At 45.8% G+C, this 13,833-nt stretch overlaps 1 protein-coding gene across 2 annotated transcripts in view; it reads left to right on the forward strand.

The window, feature by feature from the left end:
- cicb (capicua transcriptional repressor b) overlaps positions 1-13,833 on the forward strand; it is a 64,347-nt gene that overhangs the window by 34,589 nt on the left and 15,925 nt on the right. For both annotated transcript variants that reach the window (XM_079504579.1, XM_079504578.1), the window contains exons 2-11: positions 1,334-1,477; positions 2,887-3,064; positions 4,953-5,064; positions 5,484-5,669; positions 6,990-7,122; positions 7,946-8,124; positions 9,506-9,644; positions 11,302-11,390; positions 12,056-13,064; positions 13,329-13,465. In XM_079504579.1, the coding sequence (XP_079360705.1) occupies positions 1,334-1,477; positions 2,887-3,064; positions 4,953-5,064; positions 5,484-5,669; positions 6,990-7,122; positions 7,946-8,124; positions 9,506-9,644; positions 11,302-11,390; positions 12,056-13,064; positions 13,329-13,465 (2,306 nt within the window). The remainder of the gene's footprint in view (positions 1-1,333; positions 1,478-2,886; positions 3,065-4,952; positions 5,065-5,483; positions 5,670-6,989; positions 7,123-7,945; positions 8,125-9,505; positions 9,645-11,301; positions 11,391-12,055; positions 13,065-13,328; positions 13,466-13,833) is intronic.

The following is a 13,833-nucleotide window of genomic DNA, read 5'->3' on the forward strand; positions in this document are numbered from 1 at the left end:
ATCAGATTTCGGTATTGCTTGATTGATGACGTGAGCTGGACTCTTGCTTGGTATCAAACTGTACAGCACCATCGTAAAAGAAGAGGATGGTGCAGTGAATATTGTGAATGATGACTGCAACCTGAAAAGGGAAGATATAACGGACACACCATTGAACACTTATTTTGTTCATCTCTGTTGCCATCAAGCGAATCCAGAGGTTTTGGATTAAGGATGATTTCACGTGTGGATTATTTTTTCTTGCCATCCAATTTTTAAAAGGGATCTCATATTAATGGACATATAAACACAGTTTTTGTTTTTGTCAAAGAAGCATCCAGGACTTTATTCAATCATGTTTTCTTCAGAGAATCCTCAGTATCTCCGTCAAGGATTAAGCATGTTTGGTTAGTCCTTGTCAATGAATCACCTCACCTCGGTGTATAAAGCTAAAACTAACATGTTCTGTCTCACTTGACCTAGTACATAAATAAACAGCTGGAATTATTTGTAGACATATAACAGAATAGCCTTTCAAGTAGGTTATTACTACTTATTACTAACAAACAATGCCAAACATTGATGGTTGTTTTGTGAATACTAGATATAACTCAGGGTGATGGGTTGTTTCACCCCCTATTGTTATAAAAGGTTATACACCAATTGGTAATACATTGTATAGTCAAAGAAACCGTTGCTTAAAAATGATGCAACCATCTGCCCCGTTTTTATGGTTTCTGTTTATTCTGAGTCAGAATCAGTGAATAGCTATAGGTGTGCTGTTTCAGCCTGTGCCTCTGGTGTGGTAATAGTGATGTGCCCACACTCACCTACACACTGGGGCAAGTCAAGGACTCATTTGGCTTATATATTTTTGGATCCCATCTCTCCACAGACTCATACAAGGGTTTAGTGTTTCCTAGCTGACGAGGCTATCTTTCACAATGCATTAATACAGTTGTTCCTCAATAGTCGGTCAGCAGAGAACCCAGAAGTAGGTTGCAAGATGCTCTGACAGGGTTGCAAAGAATACTTTCTAATTGAGACTTGATGTTTGATGTGAATCGCCATTATAGCCAATAAGCCAGTTTGAAAACCACAGAATTAGGGTTGGTGGAGGAGAAATGTGTTTTGTTTATTTATTTTTTTGCCAGGAGAGTAGTACTTATTACAGCCTCACCCCACCATAAATAAGGAAGCAGCCTCTTGGTTATCTGAAATGGAGGAGAGAGCCTGGATTCTACTGAATCTGATTTACTGAATAGAGCATCCTGTAGTAGGCTAATTAAGTAATGGAGGCTAGATAGCAGTTCTGGGTTGTCAATAAAGAAAATGTACTGTGCTTCCTCTGCAGTGTGGACCAATGTGGAGCCCCGGTCAGTTCCAGTGTTTCCGTGGCATTCATTGGTCCCTTTCCTGGCGCCCACCCAATCAGATGCCTCCGCTCAGCCAGGAGAGGGCCAGCAGCCAATCAACCAAGCGGCCAGCCTCAAGACAGGTACATTGAGTGTGCCTACGTGTTTTTTTGACGGAGAGACGGTGTATAAGGAGTTCTATCCTTTGTCATGCATTACAACCCTTGATCACAGTTATCCTTTATTTAAAAAGTGCTTTCTGGCCTGGGCTGTGGCTCAGCGGTCTACCTTGGCTGGTAATCCAGTCTGGCAGTGTGCCGCGGGTTCGACTCCCGATCCCGATGGCCTTTACTGCATGTCACCCCCCCATCTCTCTCCCCATTTCCTGTCAGCCTACTGTCTATCCCCCCATAAAAAAATATAAAATAAAGGCGAAAGCCACAAAAAAAACATATTAAAAAAAAAAGTGCTTTCTATTTAAATATAGTGTTTCAACTTTCTCAGATTAGCAGGATACACATGCACCCCATATCTGATCTAGGAATGAATCCTGCCAGAGCCCTCACATCTGTACCCCACGCAACTTACACTCCAGTTGTCTGGGTCAATAAAGGCAAATTAGTCATAGGTCTGTGACCAGTGAGCACTGCATTGTTCTGGAGATAGATGAAAGCACAAGTGAGAAGACTTGCTGGTGTCTCTCATCAACTTCCCGAAAATCAAAATCCCGAGTTGGTGTTGGCTAGACCTCACTCTCGCAGGAACTAACTAACTATATCAACTATACATGGATGTTATGCTTTGTTTAGACCGACAGAAATCTGACAGGGAGAAATCATCTACCGGAATAGAAGATCAATATTCTCAGGAGTTGGTAACTTGCCCACTAAGCTACCAAGCACGTTAACCCTGAGGATAATAATTAATAAGCTACCCTCCTCGCCTTAGACCCAACCCACGTTGTTGATCCGCCTACCCAGCCAGGAGGGAGTATTGAGATTGCTACGTGATCCCGATTCAACCATAGAAGAAGTAACATCTATCCTTGGACCTCCGATTTTGTTCTTGTTTAAGATATTTTTTGGGCGTTTTTGCCTTTTATTGATAGGGTACAATAATTACACAGGAAGGGGAGAGAGATGGGGGAAGACACTCGAACTCGAACCCGCGACACTCGAACCCGCGACACGCCGTCAGGCTGGATTACCGGCCTAAGTGCCTGGACCGCTCAGCTGCGCGGCCTAGGCCTAGGTGCATGGACCGCTCAGTCGCGGCCCAGGCCGCTAATTAACAATACGATCGCCACATTAGCTTTAGGCGAATTAGCTTCCGGTTCATTTTGGGGTAAAAGACCCGACTTCCTAAGGGATATCTCAGACAGTTATAACAATATAATATCTAACAAAATATCTTCTTTGCAACGGGTCTGTGTGGGTCCGATGGTGGAAAGTCCATCCATCTTCAACCGCTTATCCGTAGGTGGGTCACAGGGGGGGGGGGGTCTTCACCAATTGACCAGCACAATTATCTATGTATTCTGTTCCCCCCTCAGAGTCTCAGGGGCTGCCTGCGATGCTACAGGAGTGTATGGAGGCCCCCCCTGCTGCGGAGAGGGCAGGGCGTCCAACACAGCCCACCCCCTCCACCGATGAGCTTCCCCCAGAGAGGGAGAAAGGGGAGGCGGAGAGAGAGAGGCCAGACAGCGAGACAGAGAGTGACGTTGATGACCCGTAAGAGTGAATATCTGCTGTCTGCTGTGTATTGTGCGTGTAAAAGTGTGCCATACCATGTTGTTGTCAGACTTCTTTAACACTTTGACCGCTTTATATTAATATATGACGTATACCGATGCTGCCGGGATTGTTTAATTACCATTGGAGCATACGCCAAAGTATTTGCGCCTTTGATCCATGAAAATCCGCTTGAAAACACTCCAATGATTTATATTGAGCCGACAAAAAAGCCACTTCCTTGATCCGGGTCATAGTCAAAGATCAAAGCGAGCTAAGATTGTCCCTACACCAGGGTTCCCCAATAAATCTTCCTCGAGGGCCATATTTTGACTAGGGTACCAGGCTGGGAGCCGAGTCCGCACGCGTGAGGTCGAGGTCTTGCCCTGAAAATTAATTTTCAGGGCTGGACCCCATTTGAAAAGGATGCCCAGTTTGACATGCATAGGCTACTGACCCCCATTTAATGCCATTTATATCTGGGACCCCAGAAATTCTTCCGCGGGCCGCAAGGGGGCGCTCCGCGGGCCGCAAATGGCCCGCGGGCCGCCTATTGGGGAACCCTGCCCTACACCCTCATTCACTTTGCATTGGACTCAGTTTCCCAGAAGCCCCTGGAGCCGGCGGTTGGTTGATTTCCGGTTACGTCATCATAATGCATCCGCCTCGTCACCAGGTCCACGACAAATCCGCTATTTCTTTTAAATTATTACAAAACGGTGAATTAAACACATGAAACAAATAGGGTTTAGCATATTACGCAGGGGCAGAACATGGATTAAATGGCGTGGTACACAGGTTATGCAGCTAAACTGTTTTAACCACGTAAGACGTATATACCTTGCTGTACGATGAATAGCGAAAAAGTTTTGATCTACAAGTTCACGACGTCTCGCGATGCAACGTGAGCTTGTAGGTAAACTATTTCTATTTTTGTTTCATGTTGAGAATCTTTGAAAAGTTTTGCCTATTATGGCATTGCCAAAATAGGGATTCATATGATTTAAAAAAAAGAAACGAAACAAAAAGTATATGTAAATGTTGTGGATCTGTCTGTGAGGTTGCATTGTACAGGAGATGGGCAATTGGGCATAAGGTTTCTGCCGGCGTTTCATACGTGGGTGTGCGTTTTATTTTTTATTTATCTATTTTCATTTATTTTTCTGGTATCCTAGCGCTAATTTGGGCAGACCAGCTCGGTGCCAGAACAAAGCAGAGATGGGAACAAAAGCATTCCATCTCTGGGCTTTATGTGCCCATATGAAAGGCAGCCATTGAAATGGATGCGCTGTCTGCCGATTCTGCTGATGTACCTCGCGGGAGATGAACTCCTCGTGCTCTGTGTGTCTCTACACTTTTGATAGACTGCCAGCTCTTATATAAACACTCCCCAAATGAAACGCGGAAGATTTATCGGCGCTCGGAATCAACTTGATTCTCTCCTCCATCACATTCACATGTAAAGGGAACGTGGCTTGGTGTTGTATGCATGTACACATAGACAATCTGACAAATAATAAAAGATATACAGTGTACTGTACGTACACTACAGTATATACACTATCCATCAGAGAGAATGATGTTGTACGCCGGGCAGCGCCTGGTATGTTTCACAAGATGGTGAGAGAAGTGAGATGAAAAATTGATTTGCATAATATTCTAAGTAGTGCTGATAGAGAGTTGATGTTAAAACGTCATTGGTGCCACATGTGGCCATTTCTGGCCTACCATGACAATGAAAATATGGCCAGACAGAGCCATCTCTCCTGGGCCTCCCCTCTCAATTATCCAAGCACATCTCTCTCATAGAACAAAAGTGCCCATTATATGAAACAAAAGATTATAAATGGCTGTTTGTGTGTGTTTTGTGTTTTTTTCCTTCTCCCAGGTTCCTCCCTGGAGTCTTACCTGACCCGCCTCTCCTTATAACACCAGTCAAGAGGCGCACCCAGTCCCTCAGTGCATTACCCAAAGACGGGGACAAGAACAGCCCTGGGAAGGTACTGCCAGGATCCCATGTACCCCCACCCTCACCCCCAACAATGTACTGCCAGGATCCCATGTACCCCCACCACCCTCACCCCCAACAATGTACTGCCAGGATCCCATGTACCCCCCACCACCCTCACCCCCAACAATGTCATCCATTTCCTTTTCTGAATCTCTTGTCTTGCTCTTATCGACTCTTATCACAACTTTATTGACTCAAAATAGGAAATCTGATTTACAGCATGGCATATGATGTAATGACTGCTCACAAGACTTGATGCTAAGAAAAACTACACTAAGGGACATAAGTGGAACACGGGATCCGATTATATGCCATTAAATGAACGGTGGAATGATGCAGTCCAGAGCATGAGAACGTCATCCATTCTCTATCTCTCTCTCTCTCTCTCTCTCTTCCTCTCTGCCTCAGAGGGGGGAGAAAGACCACATCCGGCGTCCGATGAATGCGTTCATGATCTTCAGCAAACGCCATCGAGCGCTGGTGCACCAGCGGCACCCCAACCAGGACAACCGCACGGTTAGCAAGATCCTGGGCGAGTGGTGGTACGCTCTGGGGCCCAAGGAGAAGCAGAAGTACCACGACCTCGCCTTCCAGGTAGATACATGCATACATGCTCAACAACTGGATCGGGACCAAAAACAATCACGCTGTACTTTGCTAGTAAACTGTCAAAATCACTGATCCCTAGTGTATGTTGGCATAGGGATAACAAAAACCTTATGCTTTGATGTTTTGTTCTTGTCATAGCATTGGAACCTGTTAAATGCATCAAAGGTTGGTCTCATTGCAGGCGTGAAATTGAATATTTACCTCATATGTCTTGGGCTGAACTGGTCTTAGGTCAATACAGCCTCAACTCAACCATTAGGAAACACTGGAATGTGTTCTGTGTAGAGCATGGAACTAAGACGCACATATACATAAAATAACATGGGATGGGATGTGAGCCACTTTAGCTCGGAGGCCAGTGGAAAACTGACACTGCCAGCAAGGCTACCCTCAGTAAATGACATTTAAGTACTCAAGGGTGTTTGGTACAGGTTCTGAAAAGGTCTTAAAATGTGTTTTCTAAATTTCAGAGCCTAAAAATCTTTAATACACTTAAATGTAATACACAGTAAATGTAGCTTATAAGTCTCAGAGGTCTTAAAAGACACTGACTTGTATTCTCTCTCATTTTACATGCTTATTCCACTGGTGAAGTTGGTCTAACGTGTGGTGTAACGTAAGCACTAAGTAGGTTTTCAATTTAATGCATCCCAGGACTCGCAGGTGGTCCCGTGGATGAGAAATTCTATGCATCTTGGGTACAATTTATCATTTTTAACAAAATTGCAGTGATTAACAAATTTGACAACTTTATACATATACAAATGGCACCTAAATTATAAAATAAAGAATACGTTGTAAAATGGTGTCCTGTGTTGAGCATTACACAAGAAAATATGCATTCTTGAAACAAAGTAAGTCCAGGACCAACCGCACACGCACACACACACTCGCAACAAGCCTATGTGTCGATCCTTTTGGAATAATATGCGTCGGAGACACGGGACGGACGCGCTACAAGCATAACTGATTAGAATGATCTTCTATCGTCATCATTTAATCACTTAAACCCCATAAACGATTGACCAGAGTCCTCCCCCCAGGGGTCTATACTAGGCCCCCCCCCCTCCGTTTTGCCCTCTAACCCGTATCTTCGTAAGGATCACAGCCGAACCAAAAGCTAACAACATCACTCGTAGAGCTTCTGTTGGCAGCAGAATAGGGACGCTGCGGTTTCACATGGTTAACTTGGTGAAATGTGCACTCACCTGGTACTCTCCAGCATGATGCTCTGCCAACTCGATGTGCCACGATCTCACAAACCCTCTCCCCTCGTCCTTTTAATCTCCCCTCTCCTGTTCCCAGGTGAAGGAGGCCCACTTCAAGGCCCACCCAGACTGGAAGTGGTGCAACAAAGACAGGAAGAAGTCCAGCTCTGAAGGCCGCGGTGTCCCTGGAGGCAAGGACATCCGAGAGAGGAGCATGTCGGAGACCACAGGTCAGTCTCACTGGAACTCCACAACTCCCACATGTTACCCACCAATACACACACACACAACACTAACTCCAGGAAACCACAGGCCAGTCCCCAACATATTCAACTCCCACATGTTACCCACCAATACACACACACACACACACACACACACACACACACACACACACACACACACACACACACACACACACACACACACACACACACAACACTAACTCCAGGAAACCACAGGCCAGTCCTCAACATATTCAACTCCCACATGTAAACACACACACACAAACTCACAAACGCATGCCAATAAACACAGGTTAGTTTCCACTGTTGCCAGGTCTAGTTTCAGCTACGGCATGTAAACACAGAGACGCACGCACGCACGCACACACGCACGCACACACGCACGCACACACGCACGCCAGGAAAAAACACAGTTCATTCACAGATGTGGGACTCCTCAATCCTCCTCAGTGTTCTGTCATCAAGATTCATCAACCTCTGGAATGAACTCCCCAACCATCTCAGAGCTGCTCCCTCTCTCCTCTCATTCAAAACCTCACTCAAAACCCACCTCTTCAGGATAGCTTTCCCCAGCTGAGGTCTGGATAGGATGTCCCCCCCTTCCCTCGTTTATCCTTTTATCTTTTTAACCCTGTACTGTTGTTGTATCTGTTATGTTTTGCTTTGTTTTTTCTTAATAAAGTCTGTTCCTAGTGTTCCTATGTAAAGCGCTTTGGGTATTTAGAAAAGCGCTATATAAATTTGAGCTATTATTATTATTATTATTATTATTATTATTAAGAGTGTCTTACCTGTGTTCTTGCGACAGAGCCCCATTCAGTGGAGCTGAAGGGTGTGGGGCCAGGTCTGGTGGGCGTGTCTGAACGGAGCGCAGGGGACGGTCACGTGGTGCAGCCGACCCGCCCGCGAGCTTTCTCCCAGAGTGCCATGCACAGCATGGAGCGCAGCGACCGGGGCAACACGCAGGCCCTGGCAGAGCTGGCACAGGTAAGAAGACACTGGTTTGCTTTTACTGCCACATGTTCTAGGTCAATCATAGTGGCGGAGCAGTTCACACAATTCATGGCTCGGTTAAATGCAGTGGTGTGGTGGTTCAGTATGTTTTGCTGCAGCATGCCAGGGAATGTGCATAAATTGTACAAGGTATTTTCAATGAATGCATTTAACATCATAAAAGTATCTCGGAAGTATCTTCTTAGAAGCAGAAACACAAAACAGTGCCTTATATAATTGAACATAAAGCAATAAATATGACAGATAGGGGGGGGAGATGGGGACTGAACCAGAAAACAGCAAAGCTTGTATTCTCCAGTACCGATAAGGGTCTGGTATCCATGACTACATAATCCTTGCAGTGTTTTTTTTGCCCTGTTTGCATAAGCCGGTAAAGGCTTCCTAAGTGCCACAGGGAGGTTTTGTGTGCCTCATATTCTCATCTAGTCCACTGATTGACCCACTCAACTCTGTCGCTGCAAACCAGTCCATATGTTGGACATGGCCCAGCTGGGGATGGGTCGATAATCGTTTTGATTGATTGAAGTATTTATTAACAGTTTGCAGAATTACAGTACATTTCAAGCACAACTCAATACAAACACTGTTGAACTGTGAGTGGACGACACCATAAAGCATTACACTTGTTTACAAGAGGGTCCACCTTGTTCAATTCATCATAACATTTAGATATGTTGTTGTTCTTTATTACGATAGAAAATGTTATTGCAAAAAAATCATATTGCAGAGACTTTAACCAATTCAAACAAGGAAACAAGTTTCATTTTAGATTTACATTCTACAAGCTCAGTTGGTGCTGCGCTGTGAGCTTGACTTGTACATCTGCTATTCATTTAGTCTGGCGTGGCAGGCCAGACTAATGTCACTGTGTAGGTCTGGAACTTGGGTGTGGATGATTCATTTTCAAGGGGCTGCTACAAATGGATGCAAAGCAAAACAGCAAAAATAAATAAGAAAATCCCACTTTGAATAATGGGCTCTGATTGGTCACCCGCGGTCCCGCGCAACTTTGGGGTGAGTGAAATGTAATTCAAACATGCCAGCCAGACCAATCTGCCCAGGGCTATTTTTTTCTTGTTTCTCACTGTATCTATCTGAAATAAAGCATAGAAATGCCAAAAATAAATCTTAAAAAGAAATTGCATAACTTGGTTGGTATACTAAATTTAGAAATACACACATCCAGTGATTTGTTTTCAAAAGGTGTTTTGAAACGGACAAAGGAATATGTTTTCAAAAGGTGTTTTGAAACGGACAAAGGAATATGCTGCTGAACATAACATCTCCAATAAAACAACTAGAGTTTCAAACTTTTCACTTCAGTCTATAATCCTGGTCTGCATTGTTTCCTCAGATGTGTGGGGACGGAGGGGGACAGTTTGCAGGCCGCGCCCCGCCCCTGTCTCGCTCCCAGCGGGGGGTCAGTGAGGACATGACCAGCGATGAGGAGCGCATGGTCATCTGTGAGGAGGAGGGAGATGATGATGCCATTGGTGAGTCACTTCAGTTGTCTCTTTGCTTTTTTTCATCGTGTCTTTTCTGATGTGCCATTTTCAAAATTCCCTTCATAAACTCAACCATCACAACGTTGTTGTCGTCGGAGATTTATATTGTTTATTATACAGGTCGTTTCGAGGAAGCAATCTGATTGGTTGAAACGGCTTCTAGCTGTGGATCAAACCAGCACCATTCACCACCTAATCAAAACAAAGAATTCAGCTGCTCTGTTTTCCCAGAGCGCTAGCAAACTCGGTGGCTAGGCTAGCTAGTTTCTTGGGACATTTGTGGTCGTAGTGACTACATCCGTCATTAAACTTTTTTTTTTTTTTCAGCGATTTTCTTAGTTTTAAGGGTAACTGTTGTATAATTACAATATTACACAAGAGGGCGTGGGTTAACGTGATTATTGCCACTTCAGTGATGCTTGCGGAACTCAACTTCGTCTTGTTCCTTACCGCATCACTGTCGTGGCAATAGGCCTATCTCACAGCCCGCTTTCCACGCCCACTTCCGGTAGATAGTGGTGTCATTTAACATTTACACTTTTTTTCTCTGGAGAATCTAAGTACATTTCCTAATGTTAAAATGTCAAAGACCGATAATAATATGAAGAAAACACAATGGTATAACAACTCAAATAAGTAGAATAAACCTTACCTTTACAAAACGGTAGTTTGTAGCTTGTGAAAATACCTCTTTTAACATGGAAGCCTATGGACCGAAAAAAAAATAACACCACTAGCTCTAAAAGGGGGCGTAAAAAGGGGGCGGGGAAATGCTGTGAGATAGGCCTATAATCACGTTAACCCACACCCTCTCGTGTAATATTGCTTAATTACATTCACCCATTCCCACACACATTGATACACCGACGGTGGAGGAAACCATGCAAGGCACCATGCACGGCACATTCTAGGTGGTTCCAGTTGGGAACCAAATGGACCCTTATATTTGGTTTCATTTTACGCTCTCAAGAGTTACATTATTTTGTGTTAAACGTCTGCATTACTTAATTTACAAGAAGTCTACACAATTAGAGAATGTAGAAGAATTGTTATTTAGATCGACGTTTGCCTGTTGTGTCTTGTTGTGGACAGAATCTTATCCGACGACAACTAAATATTCTTTAGTTTCGGGGTCTGAGAGGCTGAATCTCATCAAATGGTGGTCCGTGGTCTCAGATGCCGAACAAATAGTGGGCCTTGATGTGAATAGGGTTGAAAATATGGATGTCCCGATACACTTTTTTCACATCCGATCCTGATACCTCAATTTCTGTGTTAGCCGATACCGATACCAGTGTCGTGATCTCATGTTGTGTTTATAGCAATCTATATCTCGTGTTGTGTTTATAGCTATCTAATTATATATCTCGTGCTGTGTTTATAGCAGACTCCTCACTCAAACGTACATTGCAGTTTGGGCAACTCCAAAGCAAACTCCACATGCCCCAACATTTTATTTACCTGCCATAGTGTCAACCCCTTAACCCTGTGTGGGATCGGTGGTTAGACTGACATATTCACCGATACCGATATGACCCGATATGACAAATACGGGCCGATCCGATACCGATACAGTATCGGGACATCTCTAGTTGAAAACCACTGGTGTAGATGTATCAGGATGTCTGTGACTGTCCTTCCACAGAGGATCCTTATCCCAGCAGCTCCATAGACCTGAAGTGTAAGGAGAGAGTGACCGACAGTGACAGCGACGGGGACGAGAGCAACCACAAGGTACCCAATCTTTCCTCCGACCCTCTCATGCATCGCTGCTGTCTCGTGTTTGTTATGCCTCCACCTTTTATCCAAGGATGATCTGAAAGGTCATCGTGAAATATGTCTAATATTAGTCTCGCCGTTCAGTTCAGGTTTCAGAAAAACCTGTTTTCTTTGTCAGTGGTTCTCAAACCGTTTCATGTCAAGGACCCCCAAAATGATATGTGTTTGGCTGCCAACCCCCATCTATCTTAGAATATGTTGTTCCAGGGACCCCCCCGAAGCAAAGATTTGAGTTTAAAACGTTCGCTGTGAAAGAATATATATATATATTCAAAGATTTGCACACCTTTTCACAATGTAAAACATACCAGATCTACAAGCTCAAGCTATGAGCTTGTAGATCTGCTATTACAGCTACAGTTTAAAATAATGATTAAAAGTGGTTAAAAAGCTATAACGTGACACAGATGCGTTCCAGGTCTTGGATTACGTTTTGCTCTCCGTTAAATGTCACTTGTCTCATGTTGTTGGATTAACAGGAATGTTGGGCCTTTGAGTCCTGTTAATTTGTAATATTAATGTAGACGTACAAATAGAAGCTTATTCTGTCTAACATACTCCGGAGGAAACCATGAGCTATACAAATGTAATTAGAATTCAGTTTCTTCTCTCTTTTCCAGCGAGTCTTTGCTACAGTCATCAGTTCCTCCTCCTCCTCCCACCCCACCCCTCACGGCAGGAGCGTCTCCCTCTCCTCCTACAGCACCGGCAAGCGCTACGATGAAGGGAGAGGAGGAGGAGGAGGGTTCCTTGAGCGTCGCAGGAAGGGGGGAGGTGAGGGAGAAGGCAAGGACGGCTTTGGGGGAGATGGAGGAGGAGGTGGTGGAGTAGGAGGAGGAGGAGGAGTGGCCTCCCTATCTCTCTCGTTCTCCTCCTCGACGGGCCAGTCGGTGATCTCCAGCTCGCCCGCTGCCGCCCTGGGCCTGAACCCCATCCTGGGCATGGGCGCGCTCAGGGTGGCCTCCACCGTGGTCACCAACGTGGTGCGGCCGGTCATCAGCACGCCCATCCCCATCGCCAGTAAACCCCGAGACGCAGGCACCTCGTACAGCCCGCAGCCGCCGCTGGACAGGAAGCCCCTGATCCCGCAGCTTCTGGTGGGCTCCGGCGCGGGGAGCGGGGCGGTGGTCCCAGGGAGCGGCGGGTACTACTCCTCGTCCTACTCGCCCGGTCCCATGGGCGCGGGGGCCGGAGGAGTAGTGGCCAATCTGGTGTTGGGCGGGGCGTTCCCCGGCCAACACCACCCCACCGCTGTCCAGCTCATAAGCCCTTCCTCTCAGCCACAGCAGGGCCCTCACGCTGGCCCGGTGCCGGCCCCCCACAGCTACACCAACGGGCCCCTGCCTCTGTCCCTGCTGCAGCCCCACTTCCTCCCGGCCCACTCCCTGGCGGGCCCCGGGGGGGGCAAGGCCATAACGCAGGTCCAGTACATCCTGCCCACCATGCCCGCCGGCACCCACCCCAAGAGCCCCTCCCCCCAGCAGCTCAGCCAGCCAACCAGTGTCTTCAACCTGCCCTCAGCTCCGCCCACGCACATGCCCCTGGCCAATGGGAAGCAGGTGGCACCGGGCTCGCTAGCGGGATATGCCGCCCATCCAACGGTGGGCGTTGTCAACCCAGGAGCCAGAGGTGAGCCCTTTTTTAACATGCAGAACATAGAATGAACAATGTGGAGTTTAATCTGCTTTTTAGCTTCACTATGATCGGGATAATAATACCAGACAATATTCAATGGCATCCACTGCTCCTGATAGTTAGGATGGGTAAATCTACATTCTACATTATGTGCAAATGTATTGAAAATAACCCCAATAACGACAAATAAACAGTGAAACACTTTTAAGAGTAGCCTCTCTCTCTCTCTCTCTCTCTCTCTCTCTCTCTCTCTCTCAGTCCACACACAGTCCCCGGTCCTGCAGGGTAAAATGCTGGTTCCCATGGCAACAGTTAGGACTGCACCACAGGCCCAGCAGTTCCCCCTCGTGGCTCCGCCACTTCCTGTCCAGAATGGAGGTCAGGCAGGAAGCAAGGTCAGTTACATGGCTCTGTTAGTTAACTCGTATATTCACTTTCTTTCTATGTCGCTTGCTTTATATTGTGTGTTAATATATTGTTGCTGTTAAAGCACTTCAAGTACCACAATGTAAATGATGGATGGCTAGATGGAGATTTATTTTATCTTCTACTATTACAAAGCTCAATGTTTGAGGTGGCTCCTATGCCCAGCTTTGTGTGTTTGTGTGAATAATAGCGATGATTTGATTGGCTGAGCACTCCCATCCCGTTGCTGTGGATGCACTGGTGGGTTAGCAGGGAGATCTGGTATTCAGTCTGGAATGAGACAGGGAGCCAGTGGAGTGAGCGGAGGATGGGTGTATTCAGTCTGGAATGAGACAGG

This window comes from Electrona antarctica (assembly GCF_951216825.1).
Source record: "Electrona antarctica genome assembly, chromosome: 6".
Classification (NCBI taxonomy): domain Eukaryota; kingdom Metazoa; phylum Chordata; class Actinopteri; order Myctophiformes; family Myctophidae; genus Electrona; species Electrona antarctica.